The sequence below is a fragment of the Symphalangus syndactylus genome, chromosome 14, assembly GCF_028878055.3.
Source record: "Symphalangus syndactylus isolate Jambi chromosome 14, NHGRI_mSymSyn1-v2.1_pri, whole genome shotgun sequence".
NCBI classification, from domain to species: Eukaryota; Metazoa; Chordata; class Mammalia; order Primates; family Hylobatidae; genus Symphalangus; species Symphalangus syndactylus.
The window spans coordinates 101768038-101794163 of NC_072436.2; the positions used below are offsets into that span (position 1 = coordinate 101768038).

At 36.6% G+C, this 26126-nt stretch overlaps 1 protein-coding gene across 5 annotated transcripts in view; it reads left to right on the plus strand.

The window, feature by feature from the left end:
- MAP4K3 (mitogen-activated protein kinase kinase kinase kinase 3) overlaps window positions 1-26126 on the plus strand; it is a 188055-nt gene that overhangs the window by 147056 nt on the left and 14873 nt on the right. For all 5 annotated transcript variants that reach the window (XM_055243023.2, XM_055243024.2, XM_055243025.2 and 2 more), the window contains 9 exons: window positions 1516-1675; window positions 2826-2938; window positions 7263-7304; window positions 9489-9573; window positions 11320-11399; window positions 17284-17344; window positions 17426-17543; window positions 22883-22941; window positions 24855-24958. In XM_055243023.2, the coding sequence (XP_055098998.1) occupies window positions 1516-1675; window positions 2826-2938; window positions 7263-7304; window positions 9489-9573; window positions 11320-11399; window positions 17284-17344; window positions 17426-17543; window positions 22883-22941; window positions 24855-24958 (822 nt within the window). The remainder of the gene's footprint in view (window positions 1-1515; window positions 1676-2825; window positions 2939-7262; window positions 7305-9488; window positions 9574-11319; window positions 11400-17283; window positions 17345-17425; window positions 17544-22882; window positions 22942-24854; window positions 24959-26126) is intronic.

Here is a 26126-nt window from a genome sequence, read left to right on the forward strand (position 1 = left end):
TTCTAAGTAACAAGTCCTAGGAATTTACACTGAAAATGATTGTATTAATGGATTAGCGTTATTTGACTTGGGTTAGAAAACTCACATTTCTTATAAGATTGTTTTTCTCAAAATCTGCAATCTATTCCTGACTTCTAAGAATGAATAAAGGATAGTAATTTATCATCATAGATATTTAATTTTCAAAAGATAATTTTAATTAAAAATACAAAATAGTACAATTTTTAAATGCTTTTTAACAACAAAATTATTTTTCCAAACAAAATAATTCTAAAATAGTAATTTCAACTGATGGGTTGTTTTTTTTAAAGGTAAAATGAGCTAATATATATTTTATTTCATAAGTTCATATGCATAGCAAATTTTAATTATAATATGAGCTGCTTTAAAGTTTAAAATCAAAGTGTTACAAATGAGAGTTGGAGTCTTACCAATCTTGTCATTCAGTTTTTTACTATTTTTATTTATTTTCATTTTATACAGTTGAGAAAATCCTGATTCATGCAAGTAAATAATGCTGTACTTGCTTGTTTAGTTTTATCATAGCAGAAGTAAAGAGATCTGAATTTCAAAGAAATAAGTGCTGAGCAATAATAAGAGACACGTTATAAATTCTACAAACCGTCAGCCAACTGTAGGTTTTTCCATTGTTTGTACAAAAAGTGTCTCAGGCATCCCATAGTGCTGTGTTGGTATTCTCCAACATGATAACGTTTTTTGTTTTTTTGTTTTGTTTTGTTTTGTTTTGAGATAGAGTCTCGCTCTTTCGCCCAGGCTGGACTGCAGTGGCGCTATCTCGGCTCACTGCAAGCTACGCCTCCTGGGTTCACGCCATTCTTCTGCCTCAGCCTCCTGAGTAGCTGGGACCACAGGCGCCCGCTGCCACGCCCAGCTAATTTTTTGTATTTTTAGTAGAGACGGGGTTTCACCATGTTAGCCAGGATGGTCTCGATCTCCTAACCTCGTGATCCACCCGCCTCGGCCTCCCAAAGTGCTGGGATTAGAGGCGTGAGCCACTGCACCTGGCCACGTGATAACATTTTAATTGGTATCCTCTCATGCCCCTGGTCTGAAAGATTAAGCATTACCATAAAGACATTGAGTCATCTAAGAGAGAGCTTAGATTAGCCTTGATAAGGAGCTGAACTTTGACTAGCCCGAATATTTGAAATAAAAAGAGATTCATTTAAATTGAAGGAGATAAGAAAGACTAGAATATTTTTATTTGGCTAGTCTAAGTGGGGAGACTTGTGAGGAATTAATGAAAAAGTCGACTTAGAGGCCCTTTTATTTGCACAGCAGCAAAACCTGAGATGTACACATTTTAGTGTACATTTTTAGAATATATTTAAAACAATAAGATAGTCTGAATTGGATGGTTGAGTAACCTTTAAACTCATCTGGTAAACCTCTAATGTATAGTAGAAATAATTTGAAAGCTTCTGTATAATAGTACTTACTTCAGGAAAATGATTTGATGTTTCATCGTTGGTCTCTTTTTCTATATTATTTCAGCCTAAGTCTATCTTCATACCACAGGAAATGCATTCTACTGAGGATGAAAATCAAGGAACAATCAAGAGATGTCCCATGTCAGGGAGCCCAGCAAAGCCATCCCAAGTTCCACCTAGACCACCACCTCCCAGATTACCCCCACAAAAACCTGTTGTCTTAGGTAATGGTGGAGGGTGACAGCAAATATGTTACCAGGTTTTCATACTCTGGGGAGAAAAAAAACTTTCTTTTAAGAGATTATTCGAAATTCTTTTGGTGCAGGAGAGAAGGAAAGCAATGGCTATGGAGATGTTTTCTACTTTTTGCCTACTGGCTTAAAGTGTTGTTATGACAGGATTCCCTATGACACAGTCTGAGATATTTTGTCCTCATTTCTCATTTCTTATTTAGCCTTCTCTCTTCTGGAGACTGGTTCCCCATTCATTTAGCTACAGTGTGGAAACAATGCAAATTAAACTATGAACAAACACAGAAAATGTGTTTTGCGTCTAGGTTACTTCTGTTTTAGAAGAGAGTACCTTGTCTAACTCCTTATTTCATTTAATCATTTCTAAAAAAATAATTGGTATTATTTGCTAGGTATTTGCCTCCAAATTAATACTAGAAGGTGCTATTTTAACACTGTAAAGACTCCTCTGTGTTTATCCAGAAGAAGCAATTTTAAAAAAGAACAACTAGGCCGGGCACGGTGGCTCACACCTTTAATCCCAGCACTTTGGGAGGCCGAGGCAGGTGGATCACCTGAGGTCAAGAGTTTGAGACCAGCCTGACCAACATGGTGAAACCCCATCTCTACTAAACAAAAAATACAAAATTAGCTGGGCATGGTAGCACATGCCTGTAATCCCAGCTACTTGGGAGACTAAGGCAGGAGAATCGCTTGCTTGAACCTGGGAGGCGGAGTTTGCACTAAGCCAAGATCACGCCTTTGCACTCTAGCCTGGGTGATAAGAGCGAAACTCCTTCTCAAAAAAAAAAAGCAACTAAAGTTTCTTGGATGACATAATATAAATCACCCCTTTTCTAAAAGTAGTTATGAATTCAGTATTTGTTTTTTTAATGCTAACAAATACGTGCACTTATATACAACCTGAATTTAAATTTGCCTAATATGCCAGAAATAGAGGTATAAGTAGAAGAACATATATATAAATGACATCTTACTTTCATAGTGAATATTCTGATTGGGTAATCCCAAATGAATAATGACACTATCTCAGAGTTAATATTTTTTCTTTCCTACTTGATAACTTTCTGAATAAAAATTTTCGTGAAGATTAATCATTTTCAATGAATATATCTTATTGAAGGAAATGGAATGAGCTCCTTCCAGTTAAATGGTGAACGAGATGGCTCATTATGTCAACAACAGAACGAACATAGAGGCACAAACCTTTCAAGAAAAGAAAAAAAAGATGTACCAGTAGGTATTGATATTCATAAGTTCTACTTGTATTTGTTTCCTTTTTAACTGTTAAGTTAGTTTTATGCTTACAATTAGTGACACTATAGCACTAGTATATTTTACAATTACTGTATTAATATTTTAGTATATTAATTATAATGGTGAATAGATTATTTAAATCTTGAAAAAAGTAACTTAGCTATGGTAAACTTGAATGATGGCTTTTTATCGTTTACATTATTTAGACCAATTTGTTATGTAGTACGTTATAAAACATCGTCTTTATACAGATAAATGCTTAGTATTCTTGTGATTGTTCACAAAATAACTTATTATACTCATTGAGTATAATTGATTCTTAATAGTTTCTCTTGCAGTCTCATGAAGTTATGGAAATAAGGATATAGATAAAGAAAGCTGTAGCTTCTACCCCAGGACAAATTTCTAACTATAGATCATGGGTCCCCAACCCCTGGGCTGCAGACCAGTAATGGTCAGTGGCCTGTTAGGAACTGGGCCACACAGCAGGAGGTGAGCAGTGGGCAAGTGAGCATTACCGCCTGAGCTCCACCTTCTGTCAGGTCAGCTGCAGCATTAGATTCTCATAGTGCAAACCCTATTGTGAAGTGTGCATGCGAGGGATCTAGGTTGCACACTGCTTATACGAATGTAACTAATGCCTGATGATCTGAGGTGGAACAGTTTCATCCCCAAAACATCCCTCCCCTTCAGCCTCCATCTGTGGAAAAATTGTCTTCCACGAAACCAGTCCCTGATGCCAAAAAGGTTGGGGAACCACTGTTAGAGATTACATAAGTAGTGACATTGCTGCTCTTACCACTTCAAGAAAGGTGAAATTAGCCTTAGAAGCTACTCTTTTCACAAATGTTAGCTAAAACATCGTAAATATTAAAACATGAATGTTATTCATCAGGGATTGTAAGAGATGAAACATTTTAAACATTTGTAGAGAATTGACTTATAATCACTGGAAGACATTCAACTGTCATCATAGAATTTAAAATAGTAGAAAATCCTTAAAATCCCCAATATCTCAACAGATGTCAATGAGATGAATAGGATTTTTTGGAAGTTTTTGTATATACTAATAGTTGTTATTTTTATAGAAATTTCTAGTATATTCATTATGTTTGTCTAGTATATTCAGTATGCTATGGTTTCTGCAGTAAGCATGTCACTAGAGGCTTCTGTGCTATATCTGTTTAACTTTTTAAAAATATTTCACTATACAATGTGACATAATTATTCTTAAAATTCATGTAAAGTATTTGGTGTTATTCGTTGTAATTTCTGAAATTTAGGTTATTTTTAACAGAAGTGTAAACTGTTCTTCAGGAATGGGTTTTATGAAGTTCTGTCCAACTGAGCAGTGCCTTTTTGCTTTCAACAATTTAAATTTTAACAGACCTGCTAACATAATAGTACAAAAATGCAGCTGAGTGACTGTAACACAGTATAAAATAAATAGCCTTTGAGAGATGTAAACTTTTTTTTTTAACCTTTCCTATGGTACTAAATAAACATTTTTTATGTATGCATTTTTAGTTCACTTTTTCTGTTACCTTACTTCATTAAGATAAGGAACTGTTTCAGTAATTCTGAAATAAATATGTCCATGGCTATATCATAGGATAAACAGTATCAGTGATATATTGAAGCATGCTTACAGTTTATGCTATAATTCTTGAAATTTACAGCCCTCACATCTGTAATCCCAGTGCTTTCAGTGGAAAAGGCAAAGGGATCACTGGAGACCAGAAGTTCAAGACCAGCCTGGGCAACATAGCAAAACTCTGTCTCTACAACAAATAAAAATTTAGCCAGACATGGTGGCATGCACCCATAATCCTAGCTGCTCAAGAGGCTAAGACAGGAGAATCACTTGAGCCCAGGAGGTCGAGGTTACAGTGAGCTATGCTTGCCTGCCACTGCACTCCAGCCTGGGTGACAGAGCAAGACCGTATCTCTAAAAAAATTTAAATAATAATAAATAATAAATTTATTTTATTTTATTTATTTATTCATTTTGAGATGGAGTCTCGCTCTGTCACCCAGGCCAGAGTGCCGTGGTGCAATTTTGGCTCACTGCAACCTCCACCTTCTGGGTTCAAGCGATTCTCCTGCCTCAGCCTCCTGAGTAGCTGGGATTACAGGTGCACGCCACCACGCCCTTCTAATTTTTGTATTTTTAGTAGAGATGGAGTTTCACCATGTTGGTCAGGCTGGTCTCGAACCCTTGACCTCATGATCTGCCCACCTCAGCCTCCCAAAGTGCTGGGATTACAGGCATGAGCCACTGCTCCCAGCCTTATTTATTTTAAATAATATTTACAACCAATTCTATTAGTGCTTAGGTTAAATCTGAGAGTTATAACACTCAGAGCTCCCTAATTTAAAATGATGTTTTGCTAGGCCAGGCACAGTGGCTCACACCTATAATCGGTACACTTTGGGAGGCCAAGACAGGTGGATCACTTAAGGCCAGGAGTTCAAAACCAACCTGGCCAACGTGGTAAAACCCCATCTCTGCTACAAATACAAAAATAGCCGGGCGTGGTGGCAGGCACCTGTAATCTCAGCTACTCAGGAGGCTGAGGCACGAGAATCACTTGAACCTGGAAGGCAGAGGTTGCAGTGACCCGAGATCGTGCCCCTGCACTCCAGCCTGGGTAACAGAGCAAGACTGTCTCAAAAAAAATTAAAAAAAAACAAAACAAAAAAAGATGCTTTGCTAAAATAGATGACATCAGATAATTTAATAACATCAATATAAGAAAAAATATAAATTATTTGCAAAATGGAATAAAAAGGTATCAGAAATTATTGGCAATAATAAGATGTGTGCATCCTCAGAAATATATCTACAAAGTAAATATGTCATTTTAATTTCAGAAATGTTATATTTTTGTGTTATATATATGAAATCAATTCACAGTAGGTTTTTTATTAGTTTTCGTCTCATTGTTTAAGTGATTCTGATGTATGGCAGCTCTAGGGAAAAATTAGAATGTCGTTCCTTAAAATGATGTTACTGAGATTAACCTTGAAATGTAGACTGTCACAAAGTTCGTGTTTAAAGTATACCCAGGGGGTTCCCTCTCAGGGGACAGTTCGTATACTCAAGAATGTGGCCACTTGGAGAAATATCTGGCATTCTTCAGGATAGTGTGGGTGAGCAAATGTGTTACATTTCTTCTCCTTATAATTGCCTCTGTACTCTAACCAATGATTAATATATTTGAATTCATCAAAATTTAGAACTTCACTTGGCAAAACAAACTCATTGTAAACATGGTGAAGATTATCTACACAAGGAGAAACTATTTGTTGTATATATATAACAGATAAAGTACTCAAACCTAGAATGTATTTTTCAAAGCTGCAACAAATGGATATGAAAAAAGATAACTCAGTTAAAAAAAATGGGAAAAGAATTCACAAAAGAGGAAATACAGATAGCAAATAAACAGTTTTTAAAAAGATTCTTAATCTTCCTGGCAATCAGAGGCATGCAAATTAATGAGGAGCACAGGAGAAAAGGTTTTTTACTAATCAGCTTCGTGATATTGCCGTGAGACTAGAAAGAACCAAGAGCTCTCATACATTGCTGGTGGGTGTGATGTGATATGTACACTCTGAAAAGCAGTTTGACAGTCAATATGCACTAAAATGTAAAAGGTAGAGACCCTGTGTATCAGTAGTTTCTCAGTATACACATACTGCGGTATACTTCTCACAGGATACCAATAAAGACATCCACTCATACACTGCGTAAGTAGGTATATGCAGGAATATTTATTTCAGCATTTGTGTTCTAGTAAAATATTGACAATAATCTAAATACTGAATAATGTTTAAGGATAGCTAAATAAAGTATATTTATGCCGTGCTGCAGTTAAAACAAATGAACTAAGTCTATATGACCGATATGGATAACTGTCCAATTTTAAGGCAAAGAACACGCAGATAGTGTATAAAACTATTTGTGTTTTAAATTCCTAACACACACAAAAACACTATTTTCTATGGGAACATGTATTTACATATATACCAAAAATGTCTGGAAAGCCATATGATTACATAAGTATATCTAATTCACTAGAGAAAGATTTGGAAGGTTTTACACCAAACTAGTTCTTCTGGGGCAAGTACTAGAAATAGTGCATTGTGAAAGAATTATGGGGAACTTCAGCCTTAACTGTGATGTTTTGTTTTACAAAGAGTGTATTCATGTATTTTATTTGAATAAATGTGTCTGAAATACAGTATTGTTAAACAGCAGCAAAAAAAAAGTGTAATCGTACATGTGTTCTTTTACTAGAAGCCTATTAGCAATGGTCTTCCTCCAACACCTAAAGTGCATGTAAGTACTAAATATGGAGTAGGCTGAGTTTCAAGCTAAGTCACTTGTATATGTTATCTTTGCTTAGGGTTTTTTTTTTTTGTCTGTTTGAAAGAACTTTCATTATTAATTGAAAAAATCTGTAAGATTGCTAATTTAAGATGGCTAATTTAATTACAGGCATGTGTCACCATGCCCCACTAATTTTTGTATTTTTAGTAGAGACAGAGTTTCACCATGTTGGCCAGGCTGGTCTCGAATTCCTGGCCTCAAGTGATCTGCCCACCTTGGCTTCCCAAAGTGCTGCGATTATAAGCATGAACTATCATGCCTGGCCTTTTTTTTTTTTTTTTTTTTTTTTTTTTTGAGACGGAGTCTCACTCTGTTGCCCAGGCTGGAGTGTAGTGGCGTAATCTCAGCTCACTGCAAGCTCCACCTGCCAGGTTCACGCCATTCTCCTTCCGCAGCCTCTTGAGTAGCTGGGACTATAGGTGCCTGCCACCATGCCGAGCTAATTTTTTGTGTGTTTTTATAGAGACGGGTTTTACCATATTGGCCAGGCTGGTCTCGAACTCCTGACCTCAGGTGATGTGCCCACCTCGGCCTCCCAAAGTGCTGGGATTACAAGTGTGAGCCACCACACCCCGCCCTTTTTTACCTTTAAATTGTACTTTTTAATTAGTACAGAGTATACTTTATAAACTATATGTTACAAAAATATATATTTTATATTTGTAATTTATATCATACTTAAATAACAAATACTTTAAAATAATTTTTAATATTGATTTATACAGTATACTTTATATTATATAGCATATATATTATAGCAGAGAAATATATACAATAGGGCAGATTTTCCCACTTGACTATAAGATAAAACACTTACCTCAGGCTTGCAGTTTGACAGGGAAAAGCTGTCTATGGAATGCCAGGTAGATTCCAACTATACAAATTAGCTTAAGATTGGGAACTGGCTTGATTGTTTTGTTCTTCATTTTGTCATTTAAATTTCTAGGGGTTAGCAGTACCCTAACATAGAAATTTCCGTAGCTGTCTTAAAAGGTCGTTACTAGGATTGGTTAAATGATAGTTTCTGCCCTACATCCTAAAGACATGTTTCTATTGGTCAGCTACTACCTGATGGTATTGCCAAGCTAAATTGTTCTTTTTTGGTATCAGAGTCTTTAAAAATATATCGGTTGGTAGATTTCTGTCATTAAAAGGGAAATTTTAAGGTCCATGTTTTAATTATGTTAATATTTTTAATCCATTATTGTCAACTAGTGATGTTTTCGTCCAGTGTGTTACCTCCGTGTTTGTGAGGAAGACATTCCTTCTATAAAATGATGCGCAAATGCTGTTCTTTTAATTTAGGCCAACATGGCAAATGCTGAAATTTTCTCTGACCAAAAATATTTTTGTACTATTTTTCCCTCAAGTTGTCAGTAGTAAAAAGTGATTACCTGAGTCAACATTCTTGTACCTTGAGTATTTAACCAGAAGGATAATTTCAGAGTTAATATTTTGCTCTTTGACGATATAAAGTTCAAATGAGTGATATATTTCATTATGATATATTTATTATCTGAAAAGTTTGCAAATGGACTTGATAAGTAATATTAACATCAAAGAGTTAAGCTTTTTAATGAATCTTTCCAAGGAAATAATCAGATTGCTCGATTGAAAAAAATAAAAAATAAAGTCTGTGTTTGGAGGTTGAAGCACATATATGAATTTCAAATCAGCCATACCTGTTTCAGTTTGTAATGTGAAATTCAATTTTTAATACCATTTTTAGGCTCATAAAACCAAACAAGAAAAATGTCTCCCTTTGTAGAGATTATGATTTCCTTTTTACCAGAGACTATTGTATTGCTCTTGACATGGAGCATGTAAGATACATTATTGTGCAGAATTGGTTCCTATTATTGCTTTGTTTAGTTGAAAAGATAGAAAACATATGACCTTTTTTTTTTCTCTTTTTTCCAAGTAAAATTATTGTGGCACCTGGAAACTTGTGGTACCACTGTTAGGCAAATGACTATGATGATTTCTTACACTTACTTCTGTAAATTTGAAGATGATCATAATTTCATTATACTATCTATAGACTCTCACATTAAAACAGATAATAGTTACATTTTATATATTAAAGACTGTTACTTGTCACTGTTTCATATTGGTTATTCTTTGTTTCCCTAGATGGGTGCATGTTTTTCAAAAGTTTTTAATGGGTGTCCCTTGAAAATTCACTGTGCATCATCATGGATAAACCCAGATACAAGAGGTAGTATTGTGTGTTTTTATCTGTTATCTTCCTAATTTTTTAAAACTAGGGCCATGAAAGCATTTGTGATTTTGTTTATTTTCTGAGTATCTTTCTGGGGAAAAAAAGTTTTGTTATAATTTTTTTTTAATTTTAAGGTAAATGTGTTTCTTTGTGCTGTTATCAGTGTTTGAGGTGACACATAACATTAAAATTTCACTGTATAGTTACCACATCAATATAGTGAAGCCATGTATTCTGTGCCACCCTAGTTTCCTCCAGAAATGTTTCTGCTGCTGCTGCACAGTAGTCTGGTATCTTTTTTTATTTTTTATTTATAGAGAAAAGGTTTTGCTCTGCCACCCAGGCATGATCATGGCTCACTATAACCTCAAACTTCTGGCCTTATGCAATCCCCCTGCCTCAGCCACCCAAGTAGCTAGGACTGCAGGACATGCCACCATTCCTGGCTGTTTTTGTTTTTGTTTTTTAATTTTTTGTAGAGATGGGGGCTCTCTGTGTTCCCCAGGCTGGTCTCGAACTCCTGGGCCCAAAGTGCTGAGATTACAGACATGAGCCACTGGCCAATAGCTTCATTTTTTTTCAAAACAGCCATTATGGAAGGAATTTAGCTACCAAGGATCCAGGATTTAGTGACCACTTTAGAGGATCTCTGACCTTAAAAGGGGCCATAATCAGAACAGTTGTCCTTAGGCAACCGCTAAGAACTGTCTGTGTCCTCTCACTGTAAATCTGAATCTGAATAGCTGTCTATGTAAGATACACATAGAACATTTATACGTGAACATTTTTATATACATACACATATACTCTTATTAAATATTCTGAGTACTTTCATGTCATAGGCAAGGAAACTGGCACTCAGAGAGGTTCATTGTTTATAGCCAATTGGTGCTAGAAAGGGTCAGTTTAAATCCAGCACTGTCTGACCACAAATCTTATGCCATTAATCGCCCAGTACTAATCTTAAATGCTGGGCACTTTAGGAATCCTCTTAGCATTCTATACTGTTCCCAGCGTTTAGTCTAGTTAGTCTAGAAAAGTTCCTGACCTGTTACTCTGTATTATCTTAAAAACGGATCGGGCACTTTTCTTCAGGTTGCCTGCTTGGATCTCTTGGAAGTGTTCTTTCCTTTCTTTCCTGTTCTAAAGCCTTTTTAATAAATTTCCACTCCTGCTCCTGCTCTGGGAAACAAACAACAACAAAAAAAACCGGAAAGGACCATGGCCATGCTTCTCATATCTTTTAGAAGATACTGAGTACCCTAGCTGGTATCCAAGTTTTAGTTAACTTTTTAATAGACTGTGATCAGATTCTGGGGTTTTTTAAAATTAGAGTACTTATAGTATAGCTCTGAAAAAAAATTCTGTAGAAATAATTAGAATCTGTATCAGCCACTCTCGATTTATATTCTGTATGTCAGTTGCATGTGATCCTGTCTTTAGGGGGTTTTAGAAAAAGGAGCTGCAGATTCTTTGCCAGTTCTTAGCACTCTCTGATGAGTGAAGAATCTACTATGCCACTCTTCAGAACCTCCCTTACATAAAAATTCTCTTCACTGCTTTGAGGCTAATGTTTACATATAATTCAGTTTATGGGTCTAAAGTGTCTAACCTCTTCTTTGTATTCACTGCTTATAAATCATAGTAATTCTTGTTTTATATGTTAATACATATAGATTATAGAAATCCTATTTAAAAATATTTTATTTACCAAAATCAGTCAGTGAATTACTTTTATTTCAGATCAGTACTTGATATTTGGTGCCGAAGAAGGGATTTATACCCTCAATCTTAATGAACTTCATGAAACATCAATGGAACAGGTATGTTATTTTGTATATTCTTTTTTTTTTTTAATTTTTAAGTTACTATAAGTACACATTAGAGCAGAAATAAGATTCAGTTTCATGACTTGCTGCCTCTTTTATTCCTTTTTGTTTTGTTTTGTTGTGTTTTTTGAGACCGAGTCTCACTCTGTTGCCCAAGCTGCAGTGCAGTGGCGTGATCTTGGCTCACTGCAACCAGGTTCAAGCAATTCTCATGCCTCAGCCTCCCAAGTAGCTGGGAGCAGAGGCACGCACCACCACACCCGGCCAATTTTTGTGTTTTAATAGAGACAGGGTTTCACCATGTTGGCCAGGCTGGTCTTGAACTCCTGACCTCAGGTGATCTGCCCGCCTCGGCCTCCCAGTGTGCTGGGATTATAGACGTCAGCCATCATGCCTGGCTAATTTTTGTGTTTTTAGTAGAGATAGAGTTTCACCATGTTGCCCATGCTGGTCTCGAACTCCTGGCCTCAAGTGCTGGGATTACAGATATGAGCCACCCCACCCCAGCATCTTTTATTCTTAAAATCCTCATGAGGCTGGGCACGGTGGCTCACGCCTGTAATCCCAGCACTTTGGGAGGCCAAGGCAGGCAGATCACCTGAGGTCAGGAGTTTGAGACCAGCCTGGCCAACATGGTGAAACCTCGTCTCTACTAAAAATACAAAAATTAGCTGGGCGTGGTGGCGTGTGCCTGTAATCCCAGCTGCTTCGAAGGCTGAGACAGGAGAATCGCTTGAACCCAGGAGGAAGAGGTTACAGTGAGCCGAGATCACGCCATTGCACTCCAGCCTGGGTGACAAAAGTGAAACTCCATCTCAAAAAAAAAAAAAAAAACCTTCATGGAGCATGTTCTAATGACCAGATACCGAAGACATTCACAGGACTAGTCCATACCCTTGAGAAGCTCATGATCTAATAGGGAAAACAGATGTATAAACCAGTAACTACAACACTCAGTATTAGATGTCATATTAGGAATGAGTATAAGATACTGGCCACAGAGGTGGATGTCACCAGCACCTCCTGTGGGGAGATGAGAAGGAGAGGCATTTGAGATGGACCTTAAATTATGCTGAATAGAAGTTTGTCACAGACAGGATAAGCATGGTGGTATAGAGATGTGAAATAGCATGGCAAGTGTGGGAACAATGACTGGGCAATTTGACTGGAGTACAGAATAGTAACAATAGATGGAGCTGGGTAGGCAGGCAGAAGCCAGACACCAGAGCTTGGTGTACCATGCTGATGGAACAGACCTGTGTTTTAGAAATATCTGTTTGCAGTATGGTGAGAGATGAGACTAGAAACCATGGTCAAATGGTAAAAGAGTGTTAATTCAGGGCAGAGGTAGAGAACAGAGGGGAAAAGATATTTTTGAAAAACAGTTTTATCGAGATATAATTCACGTATCATACAGTTCACCCACTTAAAGGGTGCAATCCAGTGGCTTTTAGTATGTTCACAGCATTGTGCAGCCATTACACCATCAGTTTTAGGACATTTTTGTCATCTCCAAAAGAACCTCCATAATCATTAGTGGTCAGTCCTCATTTCTCTCCTCCTCTCTCCCAGTATGGGGATGTTTTTGAGTGTCACAATGAGTGGGGGGAGCTTTTGTCATTTAGTACCCACGAGTCAGGATCATAAAACAACCCACAAACTGATAATAATGATGATGCTATTAATAGCTAATACTTACATAAAGCATACTATGTGTCCACGCAGTGTTTTTAAATGCTTGACATATATTATTTAGTCTTCATGAAATCTCTCAGAGGTAGACACCATTGATATTCTCATTTCACAGATGAGAAAACTAAAGCACAGAAAGGATTAGTAACTTGCCAAAGACCCCTCAGCTATTCAGTGGCTGGATTACGATATGAACCTAGGCAAGCTAGCTCCAGATTCCATGTGCTTAACTACTTCCACCATATTCTCTCTCCCAATTGTATAGTTTCTGTAGAGAAATGCTGGACCTAGAGAAAGATCAGAGATCTAGAATTGACCGAATTGAATGACCAATTCAACATGGAGGTTGAAGAAAGGTCTAGGTTAACTTCAGGTTTCCCACTTGAGTGACTGGGTGCATGACAGTAACAGAAAGATGGAGTATAGTATACTGAAGGATGTGTTGATTTGAAGAGAATGGTAATGCTTTCAATTTGGTCATACTGAGTTTGGGGTGCCTTCGGGATGTGTGACTAATTCTTTTATCAATATAAATCGATTACAAGGCCGGCCGTGGTGGTTCATGCCTGTAATCCCAGCACTTTGGGAGGCCGAGATGGGTGGTCACCTGAGGTCAGGAGTTTGACACCAGCCTAACAAATAAGATGAAACCCCGTCCCTACTAAAAATACAAAAATTAGCCAAGCATGGTCATGTGCACTTGTAGTCCCAGCTACTCAGGAGGCTGAGACAGGAGAATCACTTAAACCGGGGAGGCAGAGGTTGCAGTGAGCCAAGATCACACCACTGCACTCTAGCCTGGGCAACAGAGTGAGACTCCATCTCAAAACAAAATAAAAATAAAAATAAATTGATTACAAATAAAATGGAAAGAAAAATATATAAGTAATGATTTATTCATGAGTAAACATTTTCATCTTCATTTTTTTAAATCAAATTTTCTAGCAAGATCCTAAACTGTATGATATACCGTAAATCTTTTAATCTGGAAATGGTATACAGTGAAATGGCTGAAAAGTGCCTAAGAACAGGGAAAGGGAGGAAAAGGATCTTGTAATTATAATAATTAGTAAATAAATAATTCAAAGGCGGTCATATTTTTATTGGCTATAATGAGATATCCAAAAATAATATTGGCAACAATATTAATTGTAAGGAATAAGGCCAGCTTTATGCATAGGTGGAGTAAGCATTTATCAACCTAATTTGAAGAACTCTTTTGTTGTTGTTGTTGTTGTTTTTTGAGACAGGGTTTCATTCTGTCACCCAGGCTGGAGGGCAGTGGCGTGAACACAGCTCACTGCAGCCTTGACCTCCTGGGCTCAAGTGACCTACCTCAGCGTCCTCAGTAGCTGGGACTACAGGGACATGCCACAATGCCCAGCTAATTTTTTGGTATTTTGTAGAGACTGGGATTTCACTTTGTTGCCCAGGCTGGTCTCAAACTTCTGGGCTCAAGCAGTCCTTCTGCCTCACCCACCCAGTGCTGGGATTACAGGTGTGAGCCACCAGGCCCGGCCAGGACTCTTAAGAGAAGGCCCCCATCAACCACACCTAGCCCCAGTCTGCAATACCTTCCCTTCTTAGTTGCTTTAGCATTTGAATTACATTCTAGAGTAATTTTTTTTTTTTTGAAACATTGCCCTTCAAAGGAAACATTTTTCCCTCCTAGAGGGAGCCTGTAAGAGTAAAGAACTTGTATATGTGGAGCCTGAATTTTTCATCTTACTGTGAAATTGATGATTAGGTTAGTTTTCTCTAGACTTTAGAGGAAACAGGGGGGCATGAGCCTACTAGATAGGGGAAAATTCTGAAAAGTGAGAAGATGACACAAATCAGGGTCCTGATTTGAAATTTTTTATCTGCTTTTATTATTTATAGCTAACATTTATTCAGTACTCAGCACTCTTCTAAGTACTTTACAAGGAGTATCTTGTTTAATTACCATACAGCTCTATGAGATACAGATACTCTGTTTTACAGATAAGAACACTGAGACAGAGATTCAGTAAATTACCCAAGATCACACAGAGTCATTGATAAAACAGGTACATGAGTCTAGGCAGAATATAGAAGCTACCCTTCTTAACCGTTGTATTCTTATTTATTAAACTGATCATTTCACCTAGAACCTAACTCACGAAAGGAAGAAAGCATTGAAAATCCAGTAAAGCTTTAGAGTTGTAAAAGTTGTTAAAAATGAAAATTCAGGACCGGGCGCGGTGGCTCACGCCTGTAATCCCAGCACTTTGGGAGGCTGAGGTGGGTGGATCAAAAGTTCAGGAGATGGAGACCATCCTGGCTAACACGGTGAAACCTCATCTCTACTAAAAATACAAAGAAAAATTAGCCAGGCGTGGTGGCAGGCGCCTGTAGTCCCAGCTACTCAGGAGGCTGAGGCAGGAGAATGGCATGAACCTGGGAGGCGGAGCTTGCAGTGAGCGGAGATGGCGCCACTGCACTCCAGCCTGGGCGACAGAGCGAGACTCCGTCTCAAAAAAAAAAAAAAAAAAAAAAAAATTCAAAATGAAATCCAGTACTTTTTAAATAAAACTATACATAAATACCTTTTCATTGTCCCTATGTTGAAAATATGAAAGGAATTTGTGTCTTGTCTTGCTACTTTATATATGTTTATATTAAATAAGCAAACCTACTTATATTTGCAAGTATATAATTTTATAGTAAACCATAGATGTGGTAGTAGATACTTTTTTAGTGGATATGTGTATGAAAACCCAGTTCAACACTGAATTAAATAAAAGTCTGTATCTTGCTACTTTGATAACATGTACTGATATGTGGTCTGGAATAAGTCATTGCCCCTTCTCTGCCTGATTTTTTCAGTATAGCCAATGAAGTCCTAATTTTGTTGTGAATTTTTTGTGAAAAGCAGAAAGTAGGAAATGGATGTTGATATCTTCTCTATCTGAGGCACAGGTATAGGCACATTTTACAAATTAAAAAACTGTATTGGCAATGCCACATTTTAGTTGTTTGGAGAAATTGGTTATTTTATGTAAGTACATTTTCCCAGTAAATGAAATAAAATTTTTATTAAAATGTTACCTTGTTTCTCCTCCCTTTTATTATTACCTTTTCTCTTTTAGTTATTCAGTCCCATTATTATGGCTGTGTTTCCATAAAGTAATGTCCTTAGAGGCCTTGATGTGTTTCATCATTCACTCCTGCGTCCTCTCTATTACCTTCTCTCATCTCAATCAGTTTTGGGGTAACTTAGTTGTAGGAATTGCCAGAGCAAACCCAGCAACAAAAATTGTTAAATCAGATGCTTAATTATGTACATCAGTGGCTCTCAAACTTGAGTCCGCCTCAGAATTACTTGGAGGCCTAGTTAAACCATAGATTGCTGGGTCCTCCTTCAGAACTTCTTGCTTCAGTAGGTCTGGGGTGAGGTCCAAGAATTTACATTTCTACCATGTGCCCAGGTGTTGCTGATGCTGCTGGTCCAAGGACCATTTAAAAACCACTGATACGCATAACGAAATGTCTTAATGAGAGTATTTTTTAAAAATATATAGATTGTGTTCCATGAAGTTCCCTTTTCTTTGCTCTAAATCGTCACCACTTTCAGGCTTCCAGAGATGCCTCTTAGTTCTTATGGTACTAAATTTTAGTAATGAATTTCATATATGTATATATCTCCTTTGTGATTTATGAGTTTTCATCATCTTCTGTCTCAGCCTTTTTTTCCCTCCATACCTAGTGTTTTTGTATCCTGTGTTCCACTACACCATGATGCTTTTTCCTGTATCATACACCCTAGAATGCATATTATGCCTAGATAAGTCTATTTTGGGAGGAGTAGACAGGAGAATCTTAATTATTCAACCCCAGAACCAAAATAAAGGAATAGATGTTGTTTGAAAATGTTCTTATTCCCTGCATAGTTTGGGGTTACATAGCCCTTAATCATAAGGGAGACTTGAGCTGATCATATCGTGTTTAGGCTAAAATTTAGCCTAATTTATTTTTTCTCTCACATAAATATGTATGTATGTATATCATCTTGTTTTGAATCCTTGATAAAGTTAATTTATGTTAAAAATAACTTACTTTTTAAAGAACAGACCTATAGATATGACAGCTTACATGATTACTGTGTACAGATTTACATTGCTGTTATGTATTATTCTTTGTAAACTTTGTGCCTTTTTTTAATCAGCTATTCCCTCGAAGGTGTACATGGTTGTATGTAATGAACAATTGTTTGCTATCAATATCTGGTAAGTATTTTAGTTTTTAAATACCTTACAATTGTTACTATTTATTATTAGCTTTTATGTCATATCTGTTTTTCTTTATAGGTAAAGCTTCTCAGCTTTATTCCCATAATTTACCGGGGCTTTTTGATTATGCAAGACAAATGCAAAAGTTACCTGTTGCTATTCCAGCACACAAACTCCCTGACAGAATACTGCCAAGGTAAGGGTACATCCTTAGAGGCAATATGATATTAACAGTTCATTCTCATAAATATCTATGCTACAGAAAGTGAAAAAGCACTCAGTTTGGGTTAATAGAAATCATGACAAAAAATAATAAGTAATATACTTTAACAAGTGCTTATTGATCACACTCTTGTTCTAAAATTTTTCTACTTTATACTTTCGAATTATATCAGACATTTTCCTCTGAATTTTTTATTCTTTTTCTGCAAGTTTAAAACTAGTTTTTTTCTTGTACTTTGCCGTGATTTTACATTGCATTTAGTGCCTTTGCTTTTGACATATGTTTTAACTTTATAAAGTTTTTCTCAAAGCTTCTATACCTAGAAAATCAAAATGATTTATTGAAAAGTGTTTTTGCAACCTGGCATGGTGGCTCATGCCTGTAATCCCAATACTTTGAGAGGCTGAGGCCAGAAGATGGCTTGAGGCTAGGAGTTCAAGACCAGCCTGAGCAACATAGCAAGACCTTATCTCTACAAAAAATATTTTTTAAAAAATAGCCTGGTATGGTGGCTCGATCCTGTGGTTCCAGCTACTCAGGAGGCTGAAGTGGGAGGATCACTGGAGCCCTGGAGGTTGAGACTGCAGTGAGCTATGATCGTGCCACTACACTCCAGCCTGGGTAACAAAGCAAGACCGTGTCTCAGTGTTTTGCATTAGAAGATAATTAGTTTGAAGTTGAGGGGTTTTGCCTTTCTACTTTCAGTAATTTGTTATTATGCTCTGTTCTTTCGTTGTTTAATATAATATTGGACCTCTTTATTGACTGAAAGATTTTCTAACTCTGATATAAATTGTATTTTACAAAAACTTTATGACTATTCTTTTTTATAATATTTGTTGTAAAGCAACTAACATAAAACCTTAATTTTCAAGTACCTGGAGAATCTGCTGTTCTCAAGAGAGACCTTTTTAGCTTATTTGCTTTTAACTGTGTTCGTTTCTTCCAGATTTTACTGAATACACCAAATGTGTATGAAATGTCCCATGTATAGATGAGACAAAATTGAATAAGATATAGTCTCTTCCTTTAAGGAGTTTCCATATGGTATGATTTTACCTATGCTGAATATAGGTACTCATTGTACCATATTATAATTCATTTTTAGTAAAGCATAAGCTTTGGAATTCAAGTAAAGTTGAATTTCAATCCTGAGTCATTCACTTAGTAGATATGGGACCTTGGATAAATTATACAACCTTTCCCCATGTGTTCAGCTCTAAGGGTATTTCACCTCCAGGTTATTATTTCAGGGATTTTATTATAGTCAATCTTTAGTTTTTTTTAATAGTAGCCACAAATATATCCTTCCCACTTTCTTCAGTTTCATTATCTAATAATTACTACAAAATCTTTTAATTCTCTCACTTATTGGCAGGAAACCTAAAAACCCTTTTAGCATGATAATATTTTATATATGTTTACTCATACCATTTCTTCTGCCATACTTTGAGCACAACTTAAACCTCTACTGAGTGTCTTAGTCTGACAATAAAGAGCCTCATGGTTCTCATTCTGAAGATGGATACTCATTGTACCATATTGTAATCCATTTTTAGTAAAGCATAAGCTTTGGAATTCAAGTACAGTTGTATCATTTACTTAGTAGGTATAGGACCTTGAATAAATTATATAACCTCTCCACATGTATTCAGCTGTAAATGGAACCTATATACTCATCTGGCAGAGTTGTTTTGAAAATGATAACTCGTGTATGTAAAGTACCTACCACAGCACCCAGTAAGCTCTCAAAAAATAGACCTTTTGTCATCATTATTGGGCATGATAAATTGAACTGTGCCTTGTAGTGTACTCTAAAATATCCTATGTTAAATACATTCAGACAGTTAATTTAGAATTCTAGTTAATTGGGTGCTGGTAAAATAAGTTGTATTGCCTTTCATAAAATCATGACTAAAATTAAGGCAAGTCTATAGATCACTATAGAACATTAACTAAATTTTTAAAACATTTCAATGAAAAGTTTTATTCTTTTTTTTTTTTTTTGAGACGGAGTCTCGCTCTGTCGCCCAGGCTGGAGTGCAGTGGCGCAATCTCGGCTCACTGCAAGCTCCGCCTCCCAGGTTCACGCCATTCTCCTGCCTCAGCCTCCCAAGTAGCTGGGACTACAGGCGCCCGCCACTACGCCCGGCTAATTTTTCTGTATTTTTAGTAGAGACGGGATTTCACCTGTTAGCCAGGATGGTCTCGATCTCCTGACCTCGTGATCCGCCCGCCTCGGCCTCCCAAAGTGCTGGGATTACAGGCGTGAGCCACCACGCCCGGCTGAAAAGTTTTTGAAATCCTTAATTCACAGCCATACTTAATAGTTGATTTCTGTTTGTGTGGTAGTCATCCCTATGGTCTTTCAGAACTTGGCAGTTAATCCTCCTGGGTTTTGACTAGTTCAGTGTTTTAACCCCTAAGTTAGCTTTAGGAGCTAGGAGACAAGTTCACAAGTGTGGACAGGAACATTAAACTTTTTGCTAGCTGAAATCTGTCAGGAGCTTGGTTCAGATTTTTTTTTAACTGTAAAAAGCACTTTGGTTCAAAGCAGATTCGTTAAGAGTGTGGGGAGTTTTTGTTTTGTTTTGTTTTAAGCTGCATTAAACTCCAATGTATATGAAAGGGACATTTTTATAATTATAAGTTATAATGTAAAACTTTTCCTAATATAAAGTTAGTCAAGGGTACAATGAGGTGTTTTAACCAGAAAATTGTAATCAGAATATTCTAGATTGCCATTGTAGTCATTCAGTGCTTCAACATTGAATAAATTCTGTATCATTGTTTAGCTGTCACAAGTGAAAAACGTTTTGATTCACAAAGACAAGTACTTAAAAAGAGTTAACAGTTTTTAACAGCTTACCTTGCACACTCCAAATAATGTTCATTTAAATTGATACAGCCTGTAGTTCCAGCTACCTGGGAGGCTGAGGCAGGAGAATTGCCTGAACCCAAGAGGCAGAGGTTGCAGTGACCCAAGATTGAGCCACTGCACTCCATCCTGGGCAACAGAGTGAAACCCTATCTCCAAAAAAAAAAAAAAAAAAAAAGACCTGAGCAAAAATCTAAGCTTCAGATTTCTATGCTGTAACCTACCTCTTTATTGGAAGGACTGAATGACACAGATGTCTAAAATGCATGGCACATAGTAAGGACTCAGTAAATGAAGCTAAAATTATAGTTTTTCATAAATAGGTCAATATATAAAATGTATTAAGGGTTAAAATTACAGTACCGCAATATTATATTTTTTAATATTATATTTATGCTTGATTATCACTCAGTTGCCAATTGTATGGTTATAAGAACATCCATCAGGAAAATTGTTCTGAGCTTGTTTGGAATTGCATTGAACATCACACATGTGCTATACAATTTTATATAAAATTGTACAACTAAAAAAAGACTTGTACAGAGCACTGGCATCTATCTAATCTTTGGCAAATTTACACATTTAAGTTTAAGTGGCTCATGCCTGTAATCCCAGCACTTTAAGGAGGCTGCACTTTTGGCAGATTACTTGAGCCTCAGGAATTTGAGACTAGCCTGGGCAACATGGTGAAATCTCTTTGTTATAAAAATTATTTAAAAAAAAAAAAAAAAGACTTTAAATGTTTGTAGAAGTCAGGCACAGTTGCTCACACCTGTAATTCCAGCACTTTGGGAGGCCAAGGCAGGCAGATCACTTGAGGTCAGGAGTTCAAGACCAGCCTGGCCAACATGTCGAAACCCCGTCTCTACTAAAAATACAAAAATTAGCAGGGTGTGGTGGCTGATGCCTGTAATCACAGCTGTTTGAGAAGCAGAGGCAGGAGAATCACTTGAACCTGGGAGGCGGAGGTTGCAGTGAACTGAGGTCAAGCCACTGCATTCCAGCATGGGTGGCAGAGCGAGACTTTGTCTCAAAAAAAAAGAAAAAATCTTTAGCTGGGCACAGTGGCTCACACCTGTAATCCCAGCACTTTGGGAGGCCGAGGCAGTCGGATCACCTGAGCTTAGGAGTCCGAGACCAGCCTGGGCAAAGTGGCACAACCCCGTCTGTACTAAAAATACAAAAATTAGCCAAGTGTGATGGCAGGCACCGTAGTCCCAGCTATTTGACGTTCTGAGACAGGAGGGTTGCTTGAACCTGGGAGGCGGAGGTTGCAGTGAGCCAAGATCACGCCCTTGCACTCCAGCCTGGGCGACAGAGTGAGACTTTGTCCAAAAAAATAAAATAAAATTTAATAATAAAAAGTATGTACAGAAGTGGGTTTAATTTGAGGTTTTTACAATTTGATGCACCAACAGTCTTTATTATATTACATTTTAAAAGACATTTGAGTGTATGTGTAGTTTTTAAATTGTAGTTTTAAAAAAATTCAGAATTGATTTTTATCTATTAAATTCGAGTCAGATGTTTGCAAAACACCTATAGCGCCTTTGCAGAACACCTGTAACCCACTTTTCCTGAATAGAGAAACAAAGATTTCTAAAAAAGAAGTTCATCACAAATTGTTATAATAAGACAACTTTTTGCAGTACATGTAAATTTATTACATGTACTAAAAATATCTTTCTCCAGTTTTTGGCTTATCTTTTCACTTTCTCAGTGATATCTTTTGGTAAACCAAAGTTACTAATTCAATAATTGACTGCCACCTGTAGTTTGAGGTGCTAGGGTTGAATCAGTGGGGGAAAAAAAGCCAATTAAAATGTAACAGCATTTTCCTGTATGATTTGTTCTTTTTGTATTTTCTTAAATCCCAAGGTCATACATTTCTGTAGACGTCTATACTTTGTTTTCATATTTAAACCCTTAACCCATTTGGAACTGATCTGATTGGGGGCCATGAGAAAGGGATCCAATTTATCCTTTTTTTTTTTTTTTTTTTTTTTTTTGAGACAGAGTTTTGCTGTTATTGCCCAGGCTGGAGTGCAATGGTGTGCTCTCGGGTCACCACAACCTCCGCCTCCTGGGTTCAAGCGATTTTCCTGCCTCAGCCTCCTGAGTAGCTGGGATTACAGGCATGCACCACCATGCCTGGCTAATTTTTTTGTATTTTTAGTAGAGACGGGGTTTTATTATGTTGGCCAGGCTGGTCTCGAACTCCTGACCTTGTGATCCACCCACCTCGGCCTCCCAAAGTGCTGGGATTCCAGGCATGTGCCATGGCACCCGGCCTTTTTATTCTAATTTTAATAGATGACCTAGTATGTCAGCACCAGTTTTGAACTCATCCTTTCTCCACTGATCTATAACAGTAGCTTTTTCATATAGTAAGTTTGCCTACGTGTATTATATACTCACTTTTATTTACATTTAGGAAATTTTCTGTATCAGCAAAAATCCCTGAAACCAAATGGTGCCAGAAGTGTTGTGTTGGTAAGTAAACTGTCCAATAGCATTATAGCTCTCTTGCTTCACAGGGCAACTAAGAAAACCCCATGAGACTCATTGTAAAATCTGGCATAAACAGTACTACCCCAGGGCATTCTGCCAGTAATACTTTATTTTTCCCCCTTAAGTAGAACAAATTTCTTGGCCATTTCATCTCTGTGTAGACTAAGCCTAATACATAGTACCTTGCAAATAATTTATTTGCAGATAAATATTTATTAGCAAAAAAATTATTTGCTAAACAAATAATTTATTGCCTAGGTAAATGGAGAAAGTAGTATGACTTTTTTTTTTTTTTTTTTTTACCACATTTTATCACATCCTGTTTTCCAAGGGTCCTGTTACATACCATTCACCATTCTGCTTAGCAATGGCTTGTGAGATGGCATTTATTCCTTTGGCATGTATTTTTATGTTCACCTTCCTCTCATCTAAATTCTTCCCCCACCCTTATAACAATTAGTTGTTCTATTTGCATGTAGCCAGAGCAAAAAATGATTTCTTTCCCTTAAGTTACTATTATTATAAAAGGGACGATAAACACATGAGTCATTATACCACAAAGTATAGTGTGGAAAGGACTCTAAGCATAGGCTCTCTGAAGAAGGTGGCATTTGGGCTAGGCCTCAAAATAAGGCAGATTCAGATTTGAACTGAATAGATGGAGAGGCCATTTCAAACAGAAGAAATGACATAACGTGGAGGCAAAAAAAATCATAAAGCTTACATAATTAATGCTGACTATTCGCTTAGCTGGATACAGATTATAGAAAGGAGAGTGGCAGATGAGTGTGAGCCATTGGCCTTGTGTGAGCATATACTTATTACTGTGCAATAAGTAAGGAAGGAAGTCTTGTGCTAGAGCAGTAGCAGTGCAAATAGCAAGGAAGGAGTGGCTGGGTGTGAAGGGAAAAGATGTCAGAGATGACTGAGGCCTCAAACCCAAAAGACTGGCAGAAGGGCAAGTGTTGTTAACAGGAAGCAAGAACAGCTGGTTTAGAGCAAAAGAGGAGGACAAGGTTGGGTTTAGACATGGTGGTTGAATCTGTAAGAACTTCCAGCAGACTGACTTGACTCTACCTGAGTACAAAGGGGCAGGTTTTTAGGAAAAGTTAATTATAGGAAAGAATTTCCTATATAGACTTTTCTGTTCTCTTTGGCGGGACAGTTTTGCCGTTCACCTCCTCTGCCATTTAAATATTTCAAATCTATGTGAAGTTTGTGAATTTTACTGCTGTTCCCCTTTTCACAGTTCAATTTCTTTTTATCTTTATTCCAAATATAGTTACTTCACGTATATTTACTTTACTTCTTCTGGTTTATAACCAGAAGAAAATTTCAAAATCTGAGATAATTCAATTTTATTATTTGTAAATCAGTATTTTAAGGTTTGATTAGTATCTGTGATGTTTTCTAATGACCATAAGAATTTAATCAAAAGGGGGAAGATGGACAAGTGTTTTATTTTCAGAAACAAAACATTATTGTCTCTGAACATTACCACCAAAAGCACCTTGTGAACCACCTGAATGTGTTGTATCTTACGAGTTTGACAACTTCCCAAATTTACTTTGACCCTTTTATCAGAATGTTGCCACCTCAGGTAATTTTCCTGCCGTCATAAGACCAAAAGTCCTTCCTTCTACCCCACAGCCTCATTATAACCAGCAGTTTCATTTGTGCATACAAATAAAAATCCTGCAAGTTAAGAGGGCATTTCCTGCTATTACCTGAAACAGTATTTTTTTCACCCAGCCCTCTAATTAAGAAACCGAACTGGCAACCAGCTTTTGATTTTGTTTTATGTTTAGTTTTGTTTTTTGTTTTTTTGAGCATGCAATTATTGTCGTAAGGACTTTGTTTTATAAGAGAACTCATTTATATTTTTGCTTTGACAGTAAGAAATCCTTACACGGGCCATAAATACCTATGTGGAGCACTTCAGACTAGCATTGTTCTATTAGAATGGGTTGAACCAATGCAGAAATTTATGTTAATTAAGGTAAGCATAAAAGTCAAACTATTCTTACTATAAAAGCTTGTCAACCTTACTGTTCTTTAAAGAAACATTTTTTTCAGTTAATTTGCAAGTTAATTTAATGATTTTAGATAATGTGGCAGGGTTGTGAAAATCTGCCCAATTGTTAGGAACTTAATTGGCCTAGTAGAAGTTTTATAAGAGACTAGAGAAATACACGGGTATGGCGATGGGGAGCTGGAAATAGTATCTCACATACACAGCCTGATGGCAGAAACAGGAAGTACTAAAAGATCAGTGAAATGTTTTGAATATACTCTCTGGTTGACCTCCATCACCACTGAAAACAACATACAGGTTGTAGTTTGGCCTAGGAGAACTAGGGATAACCATAATGACGGGGAAACAAGTTGTTTTTAGTTATATACATACCCATTAATTTGCCCAGGCCTTTCCACAGATTTTTTTTTTTTTTTTTTTTTTGCTTAAGTTTTTCTAGAATCATTTAATTAATGAATAATTTTTAAAATATTTACTATTACTCATCTGTAACTTACATTTAAGGAAAAACTAACTTTTAAAATATGTGAAGTACAGGCTCAGTTAATTACATCAAGAAAATACCAAATGAATTTTTAAAGTTGTTTTCCATGCTATTATATATGGACTAAGTGGTCTTATTTCATGTGCATTTGATCTCAGTAGAAATTAGAGTCAGAATATAGCTGGAATGGGGTTCTTCCTAAATTTTATAGTATTAAGATGTTTAAAGTATTGACTCCCTGTTGTTTAAAATCCTGTAAGTGACTAAGAAGTCTAGTTTTCGTTTTCCTATCAGTTTTAACCTCAAGATTAACTAGGGCTAAACAGATGAAAATATAGTTTCAAGAATTTGAAACCTATTTAAGTATTAATATCACAGGTAAATGCACTGAAACAAAAATTATTTAAACTGAAAGCTCAGGGGAAAATAGCCTTGTAAGTTGTCTAAAGCAGAACTACTGAATACAGCCCATTTATGGCAAAAATTGTTTTGTTCTCAGCTCCTCTTTGTTCTTGTTTATTTGACAAAAGATTGCTCTATCCAAGATGGAATGGTAAAGTCTACACAGTTTTTCAGCAACCTCTTCCTTTCCTATCTTTTTTCTCTCTTTCTTTAGTCTATTTTAAATATGTCCTTCCTATTATTTTC